Below are 23,175 nucleotides of genomic sequence, written 5' to 3' on the forward strand. Positions count from 1 at the left end.
CTGGGCGCAGTTACAGCCTCCCACTGGCTACCAAAGCCCATTTCCTCCTCCATGCAGCTCAAAAGTGAAGTCGTGGTTTATTCAGACAGAAAGCGATGAGATTCAAGCAGACAGTTACCACGTTTATTATAAAACACAACCGCTGTTTTTACAAAACAAAATCATTTATTTACAGAATTATGCTTTGCTCAATGGTATCATCTTTATATATATGAATATAATGTGCAAAATTTATCATGACTTTCAAACTCATGAGTTTACCCTGCCGAGCCAGCAGACACACACACTCACATGATTTTATGCTGTGCACCAATAACGCATCACTTCCAGTTCCTGACTTTTACTGCCTGAGATCATACTTGTGGGAGTGCATCAATAATAGGCTGCTGAGCTGTTCTTGAGTGTGTAATCCTATAATATGGATATTACACAGAATGTAGTTGTGAAGCACTGAAAAAAATGCTTTCATCTTCCTCATGAATAACAACTGAACTAATACTTGTGTTATATCTTGACTGGCCCTCCATAACTTTGAGGATATCATATGACTTGTAAAGACAAAACTACACATGTAAGTCTTACAACATGCGTGACACTGCACTGTCGCTCCACTCCCACAAGTAACCGATAAAAAGCCCCTGCAGCCTTAGTGCAAATGGACGAAGCTTATCATTTCTCACTGTAACAAATAACAGTGTCAGAGGCGATTTTCACACCTCAAGGCTGATACAGTCAATGTGTGCACGTTTCACTTTTGAGTGTCACCAAGTTTTACTTTTTGTCTTGCATACAATCAAGTATGCAACACGTGATCATGCATATCTGTACAGTAGACAGTGGCGCCAAGGACAAAGCCTCAAGCTACTTTATATGTAGCTCGATCTGTGCATGATCCACGTGTCTGTCCATTACAGTAAAAGACTAAAGTCGCTTCTGTTCTGTAGTAATTCCTGACATTGCATGTGTCTCTCGCTTCTGCAATGAACATAGTGTGGTTGTAAAAACTTTCCGGAACATTTTCCAAACGCCAGGCTAATATCAATCGTTGCTCATTATGTAACAGGTGCAGGAAATACACAGGAATTTTTTTTTGCATGAATCAGCAAAGACAAAGGCAACAGTGAACTGTCAGCTGTCATCGTACCAATCTTTCAACTATCTGACAGAGCTGACCGAACAGGGGAGTGTGTGTGTGTGTGTGTGTGTGTGTGTGTGTGAAGGACGCAGAAAAAGGTAGTGTGTCTGTTACAACTGACCCTTCAAATCAGATTTTCCACATTGCCTGTGAAGCTTTTATGATAATGTCATAAGATTAGTGATCCAATTGTCAGCTTTCCTGAAATCTTGAATGTACATACTGTACCTTTGCTTACTTGTTTTTCCCTGCCAGCCTCTGCCTGTCTCCCGCTGTAACAGGTTGTCCTTTGGCATTATCCCTATCTGCATGTATTTACTGACAGTCTCAAAGCATGTACAGTTGTTCCATTGTTAGGAGTTCAATCGTACTGTGCAGTGTAAAAACATTTTGTTCCTGTTACATAAAAGACGCAGACTGGTTATTCCATCCGACTGCCAGAAGTCACACAAGCACTATTGCCTTTGGCCTCAAGTAATTTTTGACTCATTGTCTCTTTCCACACATGGCAGTCAGTCCTGACTGACTGAGGTGAAGTATTTTGGTTTCAGGAGCAGCTCAGTATGACTCAAAGGTGAAACCTCTTGTCTTTCCGTGTGTCAGACTGGACTTTTTGAAGCAACAACCACTCCCTCCATCAAAACTTTGGCATGGATGGTCTTAATTCTCAAGCTTCTCTGCGGGGTTACTCCATCAGGTCAGGTGATGATGCCAGCAAATGTGTTGATTGGCAGAGGAAGTCCTTTGTTCATGTATTTGCTCAGTCCAGCGTCTTTGTCCTCTCCCAACTTGAATTTGGACCGCATGGTTTTCTGGACACAGTATCCGGGATCAAGACACGGAGAGATCTCGATGCTACAACACACAAAGATGTTCAAAATACAACCATCAGCTTGGCTCGCACAGAAACAAAGATTTGGCAGACAAAAATCCCATCCCCCACAGCTGTGTCTAGAATCTCTTACCTCTGCACATTTCTGTAGGTCCTGCGACAATCTCTGTCCAGAGTAACAGCGAAAGATCGACTCTCCAAAGTGCGAATCTTAATGTTGCTGCTCCGAATCTTTGACTCCTGAGAATTAAAAAAATAAAAGGACAAAAGGATTTATTGTTGTATAAAGCATTTCTATTCTATGAGCATAAACTACAGTCACTAGATACCTGAGCACTCTGCAAATTCAGATGTTGCCTAGACTTACCACAGTGTTGTTTTTATTTTTTGTTGGAGGTTCATTCAATGTCAGAGTCAAACAGTTCAGATCTATGAGACAAAGACAGAGAAATAAAAGGGGGGAAGATACAAGCATTAAGTATGAAAAAAACATACAGAGGGTCCTGGAACTTTGAAATACTTAGTGTGTTAGAGATAATACTGAACCTTCTGCTTCATTAGAGGGAACGGCGTTGATCTGAGCACCTGATGTCCTGACTGAGATTCCTTTGTCAATGTCTCGGCCACTTAATGTTACCTTAATGACACACACACATAGACACACACACACACACACACACACACACACACACACACACACACACACACACACACACACAAAGCATAAAAGTATCAGAGGTTATGCATTTAGACAGAGGCATCCCGAACACACACAACAAAATCTGTGTTCAGATTGCAGGGAGACAGGCATTTCTGAGCAATCCTTGTGGTAATTAATAAGGCGTTTGGCTCCAGCAACACACCCATGGCAAGAATCTAAAGAGGCAATACTGACTCTTAAAAAAGCAACTTACCCTTCTGTAATTCATTGAGATAACAGCTCCGCATACCTCCGAGCTCTTCTTCTGTTTATCTGTTTGAGACGCAGGCATGTTGTTACGCTTGGTTGAGCACACACACACGCAAAGCCATCAACGCATACATGTGCACCCAACTCACCTCTAATTGACTCTGAGATGTGTCTGAACTCAGGAAACTCCACTTGTAGGTGGGTAAGAAACACATCATCCACAGGCTCCTTTGTCATGCTGTTGAATGTGATCTAATGGAAAACAAGCAACTTCTTTTAAACAAGTGAAATGTGAATATTAATAAAGCTGGACTCTGCGCTAACGCTCAGAAACAGAAACCACATCATACTACCTTAACAAAGTAGATGGTGAAGTAGACAGGCTGCTGGCCGGTGCGAACGTAGTAGGAAATGACGTCAGAGACAAAGGGGTCTTTTGGCCTCCCTGGGTTAGTCTTATGCTAGAGAGAATAAAAGATGTGAAATTAACCGCTCGCCTGCACGACGTAACCACAGCCTCAGTTTGGCTCCATCAAGTGAACAGAATGAGCCACCAAAAGGTCAACGTCTTGTCACGTAATAAAACAAGCTCTGTAATATGCCTGTGTTCAATAACCAGCCCAGAGTCACTTCAGTAACAGAGGTTAGACTGCTCTACATTTACAGTGACGAAGGTTTTCTGCAAAAAATGCATGTTTTTCCTTTAGTAACTTGAAAAGCATTGCATTACAAATGATATTTAATCTACTTGAGCATTTAGAGAAAATGAAGGAACGAAAGATGTTAACTCAACATTTTCTAGAACAAAACAAGCTTTTCCATAATTCTCGAGTCACTTCAAGCCACAAATCTTCACTTGAACAGCTAAGTTACATGTTATTACATTCAACTTCAGTTATTTCTAGAAGTTCCTTTGCATATTTCTTCCATTTCATGGTAATTCAGTTTCCAGTTTAGGGGGTGAGCGCAGCCTCAACATGTCTTTGAGTTCATCTCATTCTGGTTGTGGTTCCAGTGAAATAAACATATTCATTTTCCTTCTAGTAAAACATGTTATGTAACTTCCTGTTTCAAGTCATGCAGAGAGCAGTCGCCATATTGACTACATTGGATGTGGTAATGTGATGACATTTTCATGTGTCTACATGATTCGGACACGAGTCACTCAAACACAAATAATGACTTTATGTGACACAGTCCTGCTGTGAAAAAACACTGTTTTAATTTAGATTTGTGGTGAATTGTATCATACCATCTCAGCCAGTTTGGGTATCATGCAGCCTAAACTCTTGATGTTAGAGTTGTACCACGGGTCCACCATGCTCAAGTAGGAACCGAGAGCGCAGGGATTCCCCTGGGATTGATGGAGGTTTTCCTAGAAAAAAGGAACATGAAAGATAAACCAATAATACCTCAAATTTGGCAAAGCAATAGCAGTGAGGATACAAGACAAGCCTGATGGTTTTCCTTCTCTAGTCACTGGATGTTTTTAGTTCTAGTTTACGCATTCTGTACCTGGAGTTGTACATTTTCAGGGCAAATCATTATGAGTGCATGATTCAGCTCATAGGAGGGACACTTTGTGCATCAGCGATGAGGAAACATACCCGGAACGGTTTAAAAGGAAGTCTTGGTGTTAACGACATCATGTCATCTTGACGTGATTAGACAATAAGATTTAAAGTGATAACTAAAAAGAGATTCTTAGGAAAAAAGTGAGAGATAATTACACAGAATACCAGCTGTGGAGTTTCATGCTCATAAACTCGACATTTAACAATATGCAAGAGAAGAACAGCTCAGCAAATAAGTATAGGTAGAATTTATGTTGTATATCTTATGCATGTCTGTTATTTAATGACTCCTATCATATGAATATTATAAATGGATAATTATTCTTAGGTAAAGTGCATTTTGTCACTTTGCCATGCAGCATCACTGTATCAGTGAATGGGCATTTTGACACACTGACTTTCTCTAACAACAGACGCCATTTGTCTTGTTATCTCTAGAAGTGAGGTGACTTTTACACAGTAACAGGTGGTGTGTTGACAAGAGGAAGTAGGCTTACCTTGACAGAAGAGATGGGGGTTGTAGCCCCGCAAACAGGGATGTAGTAAAACTGGAGGTTGACTTTCATTGTAAGAAAAAGCCTCCGTGCTTCCCTTTTCCTGCAAAGACAAACCAAAGATTCGTGAGAAACACAGTGTGTGCACACGCTTGACTGAGCAGATTGACAATCCCAGCAAAAAGGTTTTGGATTTCAATGTCTGACATTTGTAATAGAAGAAGTGAGTTAATAGTTCTCTAGCTCAGCTGAAGTAATCAAATTGTTAGTGCTTAAATGACAGCGCTAACCTTCATATAAGGAAATTAGGATAAGATTGACAACATTGAGGTTCTATTACTGTGACAAAAACAACGTCTACCACCATCATTTATACAATTTATAGTATACATATACATGCATTTGCTTCTATATTCACTCTTTCAAAACTCTGTATTGTTTACATACATTTTGAGGACATTTTTTTTTCCTCATTATTAAGCAAGTAGCTTCAAAATCTCATATCATCTATTCAAGAGTGGGAACCAAGTGCAAGAAAACAACTCAAAGTAATATCAGTCATCAGCTCAGTTTCACACATAAAGCTCCATCTGCTGCCAAAGCATCTTCATCATGTGGTCACATGGTGAGTCCCTCACCTAAAGAAGTAGTAGGCCTTGGCCAGACGGCCCAGTACCCTGTCATCCCCCATGACAACTATCCGGGCAGTAAAGTGTCTCTGCTGCTTGGGGAAGGAGTTCTGCAGGGCGCTGCTCCCTGCCCGCCTCTGCAGAGTCGCCCCTCGGCTTCCTCCCATCCCTACATTTCCTCCTCCTCCTGTGAGGCTGGCGTGGTCCTCCAGGGTGTCCTGCATCAGCACCATACTGCTTTTCACAGATGGTTTCACCTTGATGCATCCGCGCCGTGACAGCTTCGATGGATCTGGCTCACTGGGAGAAGAAGAAGGTTTACTGTCATACCTGGAGTCTTAAACCAGAACAAGTGAACTGTGGTAGAGGTATCGCATTACAAACGCTACAGTAATATATTACATTTTTCCAATAACAAAGTCATATAATGTGTTACTAATAAGACTTTAGCAGTGTTCTTACAATATATGTAACACGTTACCTCCGGCTACTAAGTGGTCAGCAGCAATCAGCAATGTCAATTGCATTCTACACAGGGAACAAGACCTCATAAACACTGGTTCATATGGCGATTACATCCGTAAGACACTGAAACATGCGTCTGCACAGAGCTGGTGCAGACAGCTGAAGAGATTCAAATGAGAGCGTATCAGTTCTGACTGACTGGTGGGGAGTCCCTGGTACTTATCCTCTTGCAAGATAAATGACCCATCCAGCTATCATGTGAGTCGTTAGGGTCACATGAGTCATTGTGTGAAAGGCTGTTAAACTGTCTTGGGAAGGATCTCAGGACTGCATGTGCTGCAGTGTAAGTGGCTGATAAGAGGTGTCGTAGACCGCCTCCTCTGTTCAGTGATGGTCTTTCCAGCTTGACATGCATGGCTTCGTTCACTCCCCTGTCAAACCATCTCTCTTCCCGAGCCAAAATATGTACATCGCTGTCCTGACTTGACCAGGAGAGCCAGCACCTCAGGTCAAGACTCAGCGGTCCACCTACACCTTAAGGACACTCATTGGAGGATGATAATCTACATATTTTGACCAAGGAAGAGTATTAAAGTATTAAATTTACCTTTTGCATTGTTCCCATGATGAACTCACGCTGGCAGTTTCCGCAGATGACACTGAGGAGGGATCAGCACTAGGGGGCAGGTCTCTTTCGATGCCGCTGTCGTCGGACATGACTGAGAAGCGAGTCATGTCAGGCGGCATCAGGTCGCCGGGAGACTCACCCAGCTCAAAGTCCTCCTGCTCCTGGCTGAGGGAGAACTGCTCCGACGTGGAGCTGGACCGGAACCACTTGGCCACTTCTCGCCCTGTCAACATTTCAACATTCATCACTTACATGTTATTCAGAGGCACCTGAGGCCACTGATGATGAGGAATATGTTTTTGTGTCGTTTATGAATCAGATTATTTAAAGGCAGAACTGAAGCATGAGAATGACAAAGCGAGCTCAAGCGATACGGGCTCTGAATGTGACAATAATCGCTTAACAGCCGAGGTAAGTATGTTAAGGTTTATTAAACTCACATCTGAGGAATCTATTCATAACTCTGTGGAGATGTGCACGCATATGGTCAGCGCCTGCCTTGTGATTCCTCAGCATTTAATGTATGCTAATGCAGCACTGCTCACAGTACTGTATTTACAGTAAACAGTGTGTAATTTTAGACAGTACTCTTCATCAAGACATAACGCAGAACGGGACACATCCTCTTCATTGAAAAATCACATGAAACTATGAGAGCTTTTCTTCAAATGTGCAGCAGTGATGATTGAAGATCACACTGTGAATGTAAACACAGAGTCTCAGTCACAGTCAATTCAACAGGACCACTGATTCGCTTCATGTTTGTTCGGTTTAAATCAGTTTCTGATAAACAACATTCAACTGATGAGCAACAAACGACCCCTCAGACATTCTCACACTGTGACACAGTGATAGCTGTTATAATTATCTTTTAAAAGATGTTTGCACATTGAAATGGCCTCGTACTTCTACTTTAAATAAATACATGCACACAAATTTACTGATACTTATTAAAATAATGGTATCTAATTTCTGATTGGTGCAGTGTCAGCAATACCTGATCCTACATACCTGAGATAAAGGAATTATCCCCAGAAGATTCCCACTGTACTTTAAGGTACATTTTTACTTTATTTCAGGTTTCACTTCACTTTACTCAGTTCAGTTTTGAGGTAATAATTCCAGTTTCTGTCTAATTCAGTTTAGCGGACTGGTGGTAACAACTTCCTCTAGATCCCTCAGTGTCCAGAGCCACTCACAGATATCCAGGTCCTCCGTCCACAGGTGGAAGCTCATCTCTGGGTTAGGAAGAGGGCAGTCACACAGTGGTCCACTGGACAATGGCGCTGCAGTAGACACACACACACACACACACACACACACACACACACACAGGGGGAAGAGAGATAGGAAGAGACCAAAACTGTCACAATGACACTCAAAACAAAACGCCCCCTCAACTTCCTCTCTGCGAACACCGCTGTCTATCCCTCAAACCTCCCAGCTGGGATGAGGGAAGAGCAGGTTCATGTGATGGGATGCTGACATGATAAAAGTGTGGAAAAGAGTGGATGTCATGAAAATAGATATCCGGAAAATTCTAAAAATACAGACAACTGACTCTGCTGACTTGGCCGTGGAGGAAACCACTGCATAGAGGCAAGGTCACATTTATAATCTCAGCCGGTGTTTCAAGCCCTTGTGGACAGAGCAAACATGTCCATCACAGACAATATGTGCTTGAACAGTAAGCTGAACACCACTGCACCGGCTTACCGGGAACCAGCTCATTTGGAATGAGCATGAGCTCAAGAAAATGTAGAGACAGTCATGAGATAGTGCCTCTCCCATTCATTCACTAATTAAAACAACTGCAGCAACTCCTACAACCCATGCATGAGTAAGTGAGAGCCCTGCAGGACTCACCAATTTATCCATTTTTGCAAACCACAATCATGACGCAGCCACTATTTGTGATCTGCATGTGAATCACGTGTAATCATTTTTGTGAGAGAGGCCCCCCAGCTTTGAATTTCAAGTTTTTTTTCCTGACAAAGTAGCATCATTGTCTTGTGTCTTGCTGTTTTTTCCATTTAGCGCCAGTCTGTTAAATAACCAGATGTTACTGTGGTTTCTGTGGTTCTCCTTTCTACACTGATGCTTAGCTAAACCACTAACTTCATTTATGTCTAAGACAGAGCAGCTGTGCTTGAAACTTGCATGGCCTTTTGCTGTATTTCCTTTTCAAAGTGGCTTACCTGAGTCTGTGTCTGCGACGATCTCGCTGTACAGCTGCTGTAGACGGCCCCTCAGCGCTCGCCCCTCCCCTCTGCTGCCCTCCTCCGCGCTCTGCTCAAGAGTCGCCAGCACTTCCTGAAAGTACGGCTCAACGTCTTGACCCATGTCCTGTCGCAAAACACACATGTGGGTTAACAGACATGCACACAGGAAGATAAACACATACAGAGTCTGTATTAATAGCAAAGAGGCGAGGGGTCAGTAGCACGCGTTTGTGCGTCTGCAGTCGTGTGTCCTGCTGAGGTGTTACTTTAGGATCAGTGCCAGGACACATTTCCACCGCAGACCTTCATTCAGGATGTTTGACATGACACGTACATATGGGGCAGGGACTCTATTTTTAATACTCAAGCAAAAATTGAAAAGAAAAAAGCACAGGCTCCACCAAAAACCTAAAAATATCATATTCTACTAATGCTAATCTCAGGTTTAAGAGTCCTTCTGGTTAGTGCTTGCAAAAACTTAAAATCTAACAACATGCTCTACATGAAGTGATTATGCACGTGTTTTCACTGCACACGGAGTTCATTCACTTCCGCCTCATTGACAACAGTCAGCATGCACAACTCTGCATTCACATGGGAAAACCATGGAATATTGCTGAAATTACAGACGTGGTGCACGAGACCGAACAAAGAGATTCAATCTGAATATTCCACAGTCCGGAGAGGACTAAAGAGCAGAAAAACATGTAGAGTGTAAACTAACCACGCACATGGTTTCCTGAATAAAACCTGCAATGAAATGTTAACATTTTACCGAACTGTCCACCAAAATAATAATAATAATAATAATTTATATAAACTGAATGGTTCAGGAAACTCAATTCCCAGCCATAATTTCTACATCCACGTTGCACTGAATGTCCAGCAGGTTGTACAGATCATTGTCAGTTCTCACTGCCTTTTCTTTTTTGAGATATTTAGCTGTTTTCCTCCCTGTATCACAGATTCACACATTTACCACCTGGCAGTCAGCTGTGGTGAGCTAGGAGACAGCAGGTGAAAAACGAAAGCGTGTATTCTCTACTAAATGAAGTTTGCAGCTTGAAGCTACACGAGTCACTGAGCTGAAAGAGGCTTTTAAAGGTCTACTTGCTTCCTCGGGCAGATTCAGAAATGGATTTCGGAAGATTTTGGTAGCTCAGAAAATGGTGCATTTTGTCCCATCAGGTGGATCAAGTGTTAATATTGAGGTATCAGTGAAGGACACACATTTGCTTTTCTATGGTATTGAATTCTACCATATTAGTGGACATAATATTTTGTGAAATTATAATAAAGCATTTGTCCAAACAAAAAACACTTCTGTTTTCATTCTTTCAAGGGTCAGTGTAACTGATAATTGTGTAATACCATATACTGTGGAATTGTGAATTAATACCGTTAAAACCTTACAGCAATAACCGCCGCCCACATTAATTGTGGGTAAACTTTTTTTAGGGCTCAGGTGTAAAGTCATGTCACATTCGATGAAGATGATGAAGTTAATAAGACACAGCACAGTGAATTGCAAGCAAGCATCTGAGTAGAAATGAGAAAATGGCAGGCAAGCAGAAACATTCACGTTACTTTACAAAGTCTTATGAGTCAGACAGAAAGTCTATCAGAGGGCCAGATAGACCCAGCAAACCTGCAGTCAACTGAACAGAACAAGACTTGAGAGGGCAAAAACAAATAACTAGAGAACAGAAAAGAGAAAACAATAAGTAAGCACAGCTGTTCCACTCACCTTTAGGGCTTGAGCCAGCTTCTGCCCATTGCACTGCTCTGCTCCTAAAGCAGCCTGTAAGGAGTGTTGGACCACACTGCGCATGTAATCCAGATATCCGGCTGAGGCTGAAGCCGACGCCTCAATATCACCCAACAGGACTTCTCCCAAAGAACCAGAGAAGACTTCTGGGTCAGCCAGAACAAAGACCCTGCAGGGATTAAATGACACTCTTGACATGGTGGACAGGTGAGGCGGTTTGACTGCATGCAGCAGTGCGAGTTACTGCACCCTCAGGCGTGCGATACATTATTCAGGACTTACCTCTCCTGAAAGGGATAGTGCTCATTTTTTAGTCTCTGCTCTGCTGTGAGCATCCTCTGGTACATTAGACCTGTGGATCAAAGTGGCATTTAATGACAGTATGTGGCTGTAACTCCTCATACGGATTAACTGAAGCGTGCTCAGTGGATGGGCAGTTCATCTAACATCACTGTGACCACAATGTGGTGTTTCATGAAGCGATGACTGCCTGCTCATCTGCATATAAGCTAGTATCAGTCAACCAAGTTTTCTCCACCTCTCTATTGTCTTGTCTTTGCTGTTTGGTTTAGTTTAATTTTTCTCTCTGCATTAGGTAACAATAGATCATTACAGTTACAAAGCATGCGTGGTCTGTCTTTTTTACCCTTCCTTGGAACTGAGTTAAGACACATATAAGATATAACTCAACACTGTGAGTAATGTTTCATGTTTCGCTTGACCCCTGTTTGTGCTTGTATCCCTTTGTGGGCAATGACAGCATACAATCACAACATCATAACAGAAGGCCTATGAATGAATATTATCATCATTGTCGTCATCTCCTGCTTGTTGAGCTCCTATCCAAATTGTATGTTATGCGTACAGTAAGTATGTTCAAGATTTTAACAGGGTGTTTAAAGATGAAACTGATTTAGCAGCTGGAGCTCCTCGAGCAGGCTGTTCTGAAGCCCTGACAGAAGATGAAAAGTCGACTGCATGTGAAGCTGAGAGTTGAATGTTACCTGGAATGAAACGTTCAGTTTTTATTTGCCGCGTGTAGCTGAGGCCTACGGTGCAGTAGGGATGAGGGTAGGTCAGGAGTCTCTTGCAAAAGTCGTAAACCCGCTTGTACAGCTCATCTGGAATGTAGGCTGTCTGGAATATCAATAACCGTGCGCACACACACACACACAAACGCACACACACACACACACACACGGGTTGTTACTAAGCGTGGTAAAGAAAACAAATGGCTTGTCAACAGTAATTATGACATTATGACAATTACTGCATTGCAGCTGTTTGCATCTGCCAACCAGGTTGCAATTTACATCCATGTCTGTCCAGACTCATTTAATACATGTGGTGAAGAGTTTCAAGGAATTTAAAAAAAGGTGTTAAGAGTTCTCTTTGGCAAAATGGAAGTTTTCACTATAATGACATGTTTAATTCCAGTGAATAATTTCCAGGTAGAAACACACTTAGAGTTTTTACAAAAGATTGATAGAGAGCTTGATCACATGGTGCAACAACAATCACCTGAAGCTCAATATCATCAGAACCAACGTGCTTGTTCAAAAATGGATGTTGCTGTAAATAAGCTATACATTGCAAAACGCTGAAGCTTCACGCACATCTTCAACCTGTCAGCACAGAAGATCCGTATAATCAGCACAGTTTCAAGATTAGTGCCACCAATTCAGTATCAGACCACATGTGAAATACAGTCACAGTCTCCCCTTCTGTTCCTGAGTTATGGTGTTGAATAATGGCCAGAAAAGTGTTCCTGCACAACATTATGATGTCAGAGTGAATTTGACCTTTGACCTTTAAGATATCAAATGTCATCCTTTTATCCTATGAGACATCAGTGTGAAATTTTGTCATGATTAGTGCATGAAGTTAGTAATGGTCAAAAATGTGTTTATGTGGTCACGGTGACCTTTGACCTTCGATCACGAAAATCTAATCAGTTCATCTTTGAGTCCAAGGGAAAGTTTGGGGAAAATTTGGCGAAAAAAATTCCTCAAAGCTTTCCTGAGACATTATGTTCAGTGAATGAAATGCAGAAAGTGGGAATTTTCCATTCCAGAGAATGGGAGGTACGTGCATCTGTCGCCAGCACGGAAGCATAAAAACTATGTGGGCATAGGCCCACATGCACTCTTATTAGGTGTTCACTTCCTTGTCGGCTGAAGTAAAAACACACTCTTCTTCCCCCTGTTTGGATGTTTCACCTGTTATGCCACCAATGATCTGTTCAGTATGGCTCTGGAAACTGATGGATTTATTACGTGTCCTATGTGTATACATTCAATGAAATGTATAGTGTAAAAACACATGAAGAGGCAAGTCTGAGGCACGTTTTCACAGTCCAACGTTGTGGCAGGAACATTGTACCTGAATGATGGCATACATCAGTGTGTGGAGCAGAGGGATGATGCATTTGCGAGAGTCCCATCTCTCAGCCTGCAGAGGAAACACACACACACACACATTATGTCAGGGCTCCACTCGCCTGATGACAGACTGAGGACTTTACATTAATACTACAGCTGAAACAATTAGTCAATTAACCTAAAAACAACCAGCTTCCTACATGCAAAGATTTGATGCTTCTATGTGTTTTTTCATCAAATTTCATACACCAAACAATGTGTTGACTAACTGCAAGAAGAACTGGCTAATAATGCCCAGTATTATTTAGCTTTTAGTGAAGTATTCCTTTATGAAAACTGAAGTTTCAAAGTGTCAACAGTGCCACTGGTGAGATGAAGCACCTTCTCCAGCTCTTTTATCAGCACCCGCACCAGAGATAGGCTGTTGCCAGGATTGTTTTGAACCTTCTTGTGAAGCGTCCATCTCAGCATGCCTGCACACACAGATGAACACACAGGCCATTAACAGATGCAAGATTTCCACAGGACTAACACAAACTTGCTAAATGTGTCACACTTTTCTCCATTACAGCTGTAATCCAAAATACATCTGATGACTAACAACCAGACTGCCCTCACACTGCTGACACGGCTACATATTGCACAGTGTGATTAACACTCCCGGGCTGGCGTCATTACAGTTCAGTTCTGTTCAGGTTGGAAAAGTTTACTGGGCAGAATAGTTTTGGATTCAGAAAAACACAGAAACAAATGAAGTCTTCAGCAGAGAAACTCATTTTGTGATTCACACGTTTAGATACACTGAACCATTATGAGTTAAAAAGTTGCTCTTTTTGCCACCTTTTGAAAATCTCTCATAAAAATAAAGTTAAGACCCACTGCAATATAATCAGATGATGTCTGTAAGATTCCATACATTATGTGTGTAAGATCCAACAGCAAACACAGATAAAATCACATTAGTGCTAAAAAAACATGTCTTAATACTTGTATTTGATTTCAATGTGTCGTAGTAGATCATATTGTACCTTTGTTGAAGCAGTCTGGAGGCTGCTGCTTGTCCGTTTCCCTTGGTAGCACAGCTTGGATGCTGCGGTAGAGCTCTGGCTCTGGAACCGTTGGGGAGCAGCCGGCTGACAATAAAGTCGAGACGTTGGGTGTTTAAGACTGAATATGAAAAGTTTTCCCTTTTAAATCATGAGTGTCTTTTGAAATAAACACAAACCAGCACTCTGATGCAAAACTATGATGCATTCTACTTATTCAATAGTGTACCTGTTGGGTCCATGCTGCACATACTGCTCGAGCTATCCCAGGGGGCCCTGTTGGTCATGTCTCACATGCATTGTGGATACATCAACTATAATAGGAAAGAAAACAGAAGGTGTCAGACATGTTCTGTGATGTATGAGGTCAAACATTGAGTAGGTGGACAGTCTATAACTCTGCTACTCTACTCCTCTAACTTTTCTTTTTTGTTTTTTGTCTGCTTGCTGACAGCAGAGTGTAAAATTACAAAGAAGCATTCAATGACACTATTTAAAACTCTCTCTGTTCATAGGCGGACTGACAATAATATCATCTCTACCTGCAAGCGTCTCTATGTGTTGCTTTTTTTGTATTTGTGTGTGAAATATAAAGCCTCCACTTTTATACCAGTGTAGTTACTGCTGAGGGGTTAAATTAAAAGTTTGGTGTTTAGAGTGTACCCAAACAAATATCTCCACACACACAAATACATACACACCTTCCTACACACACTGACCTCTCATACCTAAACAACACTAAATCCATACTGAAATTTCACAACAAACACCAAAAACTTAAATTCCTGCAGCATTTCAGCACACATACAGTCTGCTTCTTGTAAACACAGAGTGGTGGATGAGACTTTTGTTCATTTTCATGCTTTGGTATATTGGTACTCTGCTCTCGACATACTGACTGTAAATCATTCTTCTATGACTGCTCAAATAGAGACCTCATGAAGCTGATCATAATGTTAGCGTAAAAGAAACACCAGAAAATCCTCACAATATTATACAAACCCTGAGTCGCAGAAACAAGACAGTTCTCAAACAGGCTGAAACCAGATGTTTTCCCTTTCTGGAGCTTTTTAGTTAACTTCTTAGCCACTAAATAAATGAAATCAAAATGTGCGGACAAACACCTGTAGCACCATACGAGGCAATAAAACATTCACCAGTGAAAGCATAAAGAAGAGATTGTATTACCTAAACTTACCCAGGTACAGACCAAACTGTGCTGCAGGTCTTTTACATCCACACGCTAAACTCTCTGTACTGAAACAACACGGAGCGTTACACGCAGGGAGGGAGAGAGAGAGGGGGAGAGAGAGACAGAGAGAGAGAGAGAGAGAGAGAGTGACTCACAATCAAGTGAGAACAGCAACTCATTGCTGAATGTATTTCCTCTTGTGAGAGAGTACGAGGTAGAGACTAAGCACTGTGTGTGTGTGTGTGTGTGTGTGTGTGTGTGTGTGTGTGTGTGTGTTTGTGCGTGTCAGCAGAGTTGAAGGGGGAGGTGACGAGAAGAAAAAGGGGGCGAAAGCATTTGTATGTGCAGGTGTTGGAATGTGTCAAAGAGTCATAACCTGTTTGAGTGGTGTTTAGTCGGCTCAGGGCTCAATATATTTGGATTTGTTTCTGCTTTTAGACTTCTGACTCACGACAGGCCTCCTGCACTTTGAAACTTTCACTCACAGCATTTTGCCTCTGCCAATGTCCATTTCTCTCATTCTCCCTCGCACACACACACTGTGCTGGAGGTCATTCCACAGGCCGCATGTGTACAATGAAAGGAATTTGTGTGATGTGATTTAGCCCTGATCCCTCTAAATAAAGGAGTATTTTCAAAACCGGTGAGTTCACAGCCTGCCTCAGCAGCTGAATGCTGCCTGTTTGACCACAAGTTTCCGGTTGCCTTGGTGTATTCACTCTCTTGTCTCTCTTTCGGTCTTTCATTCTCTCCCCCCCGTGTCTTCATCTGTCTGTTTACAGCCTCAATCATCTATCTGGCGACTGAGATGCACATGATGTCTCAACCGATGTTTTTTTCCCCCTTCCTTTAGCATTTTCATACGTGCATACAAACACAGACACAAGATGGACTGTAGTGATTTCAGGACTCGCCATGCATGCACACACGCATACATGCAAAAAGCATTCGTGTGCACTGACTCTTGCCCACGCAGAGGTGCAAACTTACACTCTGTGTAGGAGCTGCCACATACACAGCACTTCCTCTCTGTAAGAATGAGTGGGCAGATGACACTCTATATTTAGCCACACACACACACACATACACACGCAAACGCACACAGTGAGAGAAAGAAACACTAAAAGAGAGTGAGACAGAAGGAAACAGAGTATTAAAAAGTTTAAATATAGATGCACCGCATCATTCACAACTTTCCAAATAACTACCTTGGGAAAAACCAGAGTCTGCAGACAGTTTTCTGTAAAAAGGTAAGCATCTTAATCAAAACGGCGCCATCATACCTTCTTGCTTGCATGTCGAGCTATGAGTCATAATTCTATTTGACTTTTGTTCAAAGTCCACATGCTTTTCTGTGCATTTCTTTATCTGTGATCAATCTAACCTTAAATACACTAATAAATACGGCACAAACTGAAATGCTAGTACACGTGCCAAGGACACATGCCAACAAACTTCCCCTATGACTGTTGATTATTTACAGTTAATGTGAATCAGTTCCTGATCTAAGTTTCGGCTACAAAACACTATGCAGGCAGGCGCTGCCACACATCGCAGCGGTCAGCTGAAGTCTCAAACAATGCGGACAAACAGAAAACAGGAGCACTTATTTCCTTTCAGACACGCTGCAGACATCTCAGAAAACAGGAAGGACCTGACAGCAAAGTGTGGAAGTGCGTTTTTAGCGCTTAAGAGAGGTGGTGCTTGGGCGCCGCAGTGGGGGTGGGGTTGTATGTTTGCTTGATTGGAAATCCCCAACCTAGGATAGCATGGGGTCTAATGATACACATGGGCCTCATCGTCACTCACATCTAGACCTGGACAAAGTGGAAGAGCGAGGAAAGCACCTGCAGAGTCTTTGCTCCTTACCTACCAAGCAATACCTGAAAAACAAGTACAGAGTGAGAGCACATGAATTTCCTGACTGGGAAATTCATCCCTGGGAAATTCATGTGTGGAAGCAAACTGTGTGTGCAGGTTGTTTAGCGGGCTTATGCCAAAGCAGCATCATGAAATTCCTCACATTTTTTTTTTCTAAAGAAGATAACAAAAACGACACTGTGCAAAATACATCTGCTGCTGCTCTCTCCATCTCAAGAGGAGCTCAGAGGTTACATTTGACCTATAAATCAGTCAAACAGCAGATCATCTTGCTGTATAGCCAACGGAGAGTTTGTCATCTTTGATTATAATCATGCTTTGACAACTCAACGCTATGAGAAACACACACGTAAAAACACACACACATTCAAAAGACGCAAAAAAAACAAACTAAAATAGACAACGTCAAATTCAGTGTGCAACGGGGGATATCAATCAAAGTGATTTCCTGCATCAACATGCTGGACAATATAAGGAAGTCCTCTTGGACTGCTGAATGCATGTGTGAGCATGCGTATGTGTGTGTGTGTGTGTGTGTGTGTGTGTGTGTGTGTGTGTGTACTTGCGCAGCTACCTTTGTAAGAACCAATTTGAGAGTTAGACCTTGGGAGTGAGGACATTTTGGCAGGTGCTCACTCTCCTTCAAAGGGCTGTTTGAGTGTTAAGATTGGGTTTTCAGGGTTAGGTTAGAATTAGGTTTAGGCTTGGGTTAGGGTAAGGTGCATTATGGGAATGAAAAGTACAAACATCTGAAAGTGTGTGTGGAAACCTGCCTAGCGACATTGACTAAGAATTATTTCCTCCTCAGGGCCTGAAAACTTTGTGCACAATAATGTCAAAAAAACTGGCACAAACAATTAAAAAATGTCTTAAAAAACACAAAGAAATTCTCTGCTTGGAGGAGCTGCTGTAAAAAAAACGTCCAGTAGCAGGTCTGATTGGATGGGGGGGAAGATGTGTGTTAGTGTGCTAAATCCATCATGAAAGAGGAAGACAGATAGGAAGAGGTAGAGATACAAAGGGGTTTCCCGAGAAAGTGTGTGTGTGTGTGTGTGTGTGTGTGTGTGTGTGTGTGGGTTATGGTCCCTTCTGTGGTGCCTATGACGGTGAGAACTGGGTCAACTGGTTCATCAAGGGCCAGTTGAAGATGTGGCCTTTAGGTTGTATTAGACGACATATGCCTGTGAAAACGTTTTGTACAAATGTGAAACACAAATGCAGATGCAAAAAGACACATACCTGTGCTCCCACCTGAGCACATATTTATATCAACTATTCATAAGACGTGTGCGCTTTAGTGCTCGTGCAACTCCAACAGACTTCCACACCACTGAATATTAACAGAAATAAAATACAGTAGCTTTTCTGTGGCCTCCTTGACCCTTGAACCCACAATATATCCCGCGAATATGACCACCTACTTCAGAGATTTCCATCAGTGTTTTCAAATAGTGATTACAACCGTTATTTATGATTGAAATATTTCCAAATCCATTCATTTTGAGGATAAAAACAATGAACAAAGCCAGCCTTGTTACCATAGATACAGCCGTGGCCCCAGGCGGAGGGCCTGTGGATAACCAGCGGGCTTCGGGGGAACGCAGAGTATGAATGATTTATTTTTCATGCAAACTTGTACTGAATAAAAAGCTTCTTCTGTTATACAGAGAGTAGGGTTTCAGCTATTTAGTCGTCAACTGCAGTTATTTTTTATTACTTTGCTTTACAACTTCTTGTCAGTTTGTGAAGAAAACTTGGTAAAACGTGGACTGTGAATTTCTGCTTGTTTCAAAAAAATGTTGTTTGCTTGCATAGCTACATATCTATACATTTACTCTTTTGTTGTGCTGTTCAAGAAGTTCCAGTATCCGGTATAAATCCTTGTATTTAAGCCACATGCTGAAAGTCTTACATAAAGTGTAAGTCACTTTTACCGTAACGTCACACAGTAAAACACAGTTGTCTGCAACATTTCACATTCGCTAACCAAATATTCTCGATATCCTGCAACTGGGGTGTGTGGAAAAACAAACACTGTTTCCAGACATACCGAGGAAAAAGTCAAAAGCGTGCCCTCAAATGCGAGGATTCCTGTGGACCGCCAGACTCACCACGCAGCAGACCATATTTAGCCACTCCACACTGAGCATAATGAGGCAATGCAGGAACATCGTGGTAAACTTTCACAGGAGGTCACTGAGTGTAAAGTGATCCAACTGCTACAGGCACAGGATGTACCACGTGCGTCACATAGACATGATCTGCAACGCAAATAGACGGACACACACACACACTTGCACACCCTTGGCATGAAATAGTCTTAGCCACGATGGAGACTGCTTTCCAAGGAGCCCACAGGCACACAACTATGCCAAGAAGTGTTGCCATCTGTTTTCATATTCCTCACAGGACAAACAAAAGGGTGGCGTCTCACACTGAAGAGAGTCTGCGGCTGTCTGCACTTTGCGACCTGCAGTATGCGGAATTAAGTGTTTTGTAATAACTTTGGGAAAGGTTGTCATTTCAAATGTTGGGCCAGGTTTTCCGGGAAAATGCAACAGTTGCGTGGGCTTACAAGGGCCCAGCACTCCAGGGCAACCTCTGCCAATAGGGACAAATGCAGTCTCGAGGTTTCAAAGCAAAGCTCTCAGGATGAAACTAACAATTGTTTTAATTATAGATTAATCTGCAGAAAATGTCTCAAGTATTCAACTCATTGTTCAGTCTGTAAAATGTATGAAAATATTGTGACACCTTAAATTGTTATGTTTACTGTCAGTGTAGTAGCCTAACAGTGTAAAACAAATTAAATTTACTATCACACGAGATGACAAAAGCAGTTGAGAAGCAAATGAGAAACTGGAACTAGAGAATGTCAGCCATTTTTGCTTGAAAAAAGGATTTAAAAGATTAACTACCTTTTTGAAGAGCTAATGAATCATTTTCTAAAGAGTGACTAATCAATTAACTCATAATGTTTAGCTCTACAAAGCTCTTCAACGACGAAATGTTGCCAAAAATCCTGACTGATACAGAGAACTGAAAACAATGTATGGGGTTTGTGCATGACTGTCAACAATGGTACAGAGGTTTCTGCTCTGTTTATAAGGCATCATGTCAAGTGACATGGTGATAGCTTGGATTAATCAGGTCATCTGACCGAGCTGACATCGTCAAAGCCTCAGCTGAGGCATATGAGGCTTGTGTCAACACAGCTTACACACATGATGTTGTCAGTTTGATCCAACTGCTGTAAAATACTGTTCCCAAACCCAAGAGGGAAAAAGGGACAACAAAAGGGTTTACTACTACTACAAGTCTTCCATGTCAGCTCTTTGTGTTTGAGGCATAATCAACAGCAACAGCACAGGTCTGTTCAGGTTTGTTCTTCAAAAACATCCCGATTAAAAACGAATAAAGTGCAAAGTCTGAGTGGAGTTTCTGGTCAAGTTCATAAAAAAACAAAAAAACAAAACAGCTTTCAAACCGCGGCCACAAACTACAGCAAATCAAGCATCTGCTTGAGGGTTTTAGCTCATGTTTGCCAAGCTGCTCCTCCAAATTCAGCATTCCAAGCAAAGGCCGAACACAACTCTGCAGCGATAAAGTGGAACTGCTTGTCTGATCCTCAAACACAGCTGGCTTCATACGGGCTGACTTCCAAGCATCACTTTTTGATCTACTGATCAAAAACAGAACAGAGATTATTTTAGTGTCAAAACGCCTTTGGGATAGCCCTCCAACCATTGGTCCAAAGATTGCTTTTAAGTGGCTGACATTTTGCGGAGGACTGGTAGGTCTTTGTAAAGAAAGGTCAGTCTCATGATGGTGACCCTCATGGGATGGAGAGACACAATGAGTCATGCCATGTCCATCCATCAGTCCATGCATCTAATTTTAACAAAACACAAAGGAGACCACAAACTCTAACCCTGCCTTCCAGGCTATGTTTTAAAAAGGACACAGACTGACTCAAAAGACTACATAGTAAAAAAAAAAAAAAAAGGCAACTTTGAAAAGTCAGGGTTAGATTTAATATTGGTAAGTTTTTGACAAACGTTGGAACGGCAGTACATTTTGTCAGGGGGTGTTCATGGTTAACCTTCATACTGCACAGTGGCTAACACATTTCCACAAATGTTGACTGTTTTTGCTTCTTGGAGGTCCAAGTGTGGATGAGCCTCGTATTTTGGGTGGTATGTTTTCTTAATTGGCAGAAACTTCACCCTGGCATAGCCTGCTGACATGGTGCATTGTTGCTTCGTCTGATTCCCTCTCAAGCTCCACCCTGTATCCCAAAAGTCATTATCCCAGTTCCACACAACTGACAAGATGGCAGCGACAGGTAAACTAAGAGGAATAAAGGATAAAATACAGTGTCCAAGTTTTATGTCGTGTGAAGCAAGTTCATTATCGCTATTCATATTTGTCTTACACCTATGATTAAAAAAAAGGTTTGTCATTGATGCTGTAACGCAGTTTTAATTGCTACCCTGCTTTTCATGGTGCACCTGTTCCGGTCCACGCATAACCTGAACAGCCGGCCATTATCTCATTCTTGATGTTTGTATCATCCCAGAAACGATATGTGAGCGATTCACTGTGAGGCCATAAGATATTCTGACATCGTGATCACACGGCCTAATGATAAGGTTACCACTACAGCGGACATCAGATTTAACAATGACTGTTATCATTTTGCTCATCGTGTGTAGTAGAATTATGACAACTGGTTGTGACTTGCAGTATACAGTCCTATTTTGTTACAAGTCATTGAACCTAGAACCATGTCCAAGAATGGATTACCAGCGTTCAGCAGATACTCAATACTTTAAACCACTATGACAATGTTTTCTCATGCCTCACCTGATAGTCACCAGTTTGATTTTAATCTAGATTGGAGATGTTTTTTGATTGGGAGTTGTGTGCAACAGTGGAATGCTTCAACACCTTTATTTTGTCAACATTTTATTTTCATAAACAATAAAGCTTTCATGCTCGCCTTACTGCTAAGGACAATGCTACGACACTATGGGTTGCTGCCCATAAAATTAAATGACCATTGGCACATTGCATGAACAGAAACACCGCTTGCAAAGGGACACACACCCAAAAACACACACATAGACTGGAGCCACCCTGCATCCCCTTAACCCCGCAGTTGCACCAGGAAGCTCGGATCTAAAACAAGCAGGCTTGAGGAAATACAGCTGCGCTTTGAGACACAACAGAGGCAGGGCTTCAATCAGATCAGGCACTGTTATCAAACCCTTGTTATTATCTCAGGAGGGAAAAATAAACCTCGGTCCCTCGTGTCTTCCCGTGTCACAGGGCATGATGGAAGTTTTTTTTAGCCTGACTCGCGCGTGTAAGAGCCCATTCACAAAAAAAAAAAAAAAAAGTTGCGGGGAGGAAAAGTGCAGCCTCTTCAGACGAGAGACTGACACATATTGTAATATTTCAGCCTGGTGTAGTACAGGGGACCACACCGCCATGTATTATCCACATAGCACAGTCAATGACACACGGCTCATCAATGCAACACGTAAACATCATTAAGACAACGAGTCATGACGAACAGCAAAAAACACCTCTCAAAGATAAACAGGCCAACTCCGAAGGGAAGAACAGTAGATATAACGCGACTTTAGATGAAATTAACACTGACAAGTTTCTGTTCAACGAACTTAAATCCACATCTACGTACATAACGTTACAGATGTCTAACGTAGACTTCATCATCCGCAATATCAGCTAGCAACAATTTATAGTCGTCGACATGGACTTTTCTGCCAGCACGTAGACAGCAAACTATAAAGTAGAGATGTAAAGATGTCTGCAGTTGTTAAAACATTAAATATTTCTGTCTTTTTGAAAACTGACCTGCAGTTAAGTTGAACTAACAGCCCTGCTCGCCGACGGTTTCATCTCTCTGACACGCAGCGTCAGCCAACTGACTGACAGCAAGTCAGGTCTTCAGACCACGCCCTCAGATAAAACCAACCAATGGCCTGTCAC

The 23,175-nt window shown here is 42.0% G+C and overlaps 1 protein-coding gene across 3 annotated transcripts; it reads right to left on the reverse strand.

Moving 5' to 3' along the window:
* Window positions 1-109: 109 nt before the first annotated feature.
* Window positions 110-23,107, reverse strand: LOC121626522 (phosphoinositide 3-kinase regulatory subunit 6). Of its 3 annotated transcripts, none has more exons than XM_041965092.1 (21): window positions 23,041-23,107; window positions 14,314-14,398; window positions 14,067-14,171; window positions 13,420-13,511; window positions 13,040-13,108; window positions 11,662-11,794; window positions 10,940-11,009; window positions 10,637-10,826; window positions 8,866-9,013; window positions 7,867-7,953; window positions 6,647-6,890; window positions 5,584-5,874; window positions 4,949-5,048; window positions 4,130-4,252; window positions 3,231-3,338; window positions 3,027-3,129; window positions 2,882-2,940; window positions 2,514-2,604; window positions 2,335-2,396; window positions 2,101-2,207; window positions 110-1,990 (listed from the first exon to the last, which is right to left on the reverse strand). In XM_041965092.1, the coding sequence occupies exons 2-21, from the start codon at window positions 14,369-14,371 to the stop codon at window positions 1,834-1,836; spliced, it is 2,397 nt and encodes a 798-aa protein (XP_041821026.1). In that variant the 5' UTR covers window positions 14,372-14,398; window positions 23,041-23,107; the 3' UTR covers window positions 110-1,833. The 3 variants fall into 3 exon arrangements, with proteins under 3 accessions (XP_041821026.1, XP_041821035.1, XP_041821042.1); XM_041965101.1 differs by lacking the exon at window positions 23,041-23,107 and adding an exon at window positions 15,283-15,341; XM_041965108.1 differs by lacking the exon at window positions 23,041-23,107 and adding an exon at window positions 15,273-15,341.
* Window positions 23,108-23,175: the final 68 nt, after the last annotated feature.

Source organism: Chelmon rostratus, chromosome 3 (assembly GCF_017976325.1).
Source record: "Chelmon rostratus isolate fCheRos1 chromosome 3, fCheRos1.pri, whole genome shotgun sequence".
Lineage (NCBI taxonomy): Eukaryota > Metazoa > Chordata > Actinopteri > Chaetodontiformes > Chaetodontidae > Chelmon > Chelmon rostratus.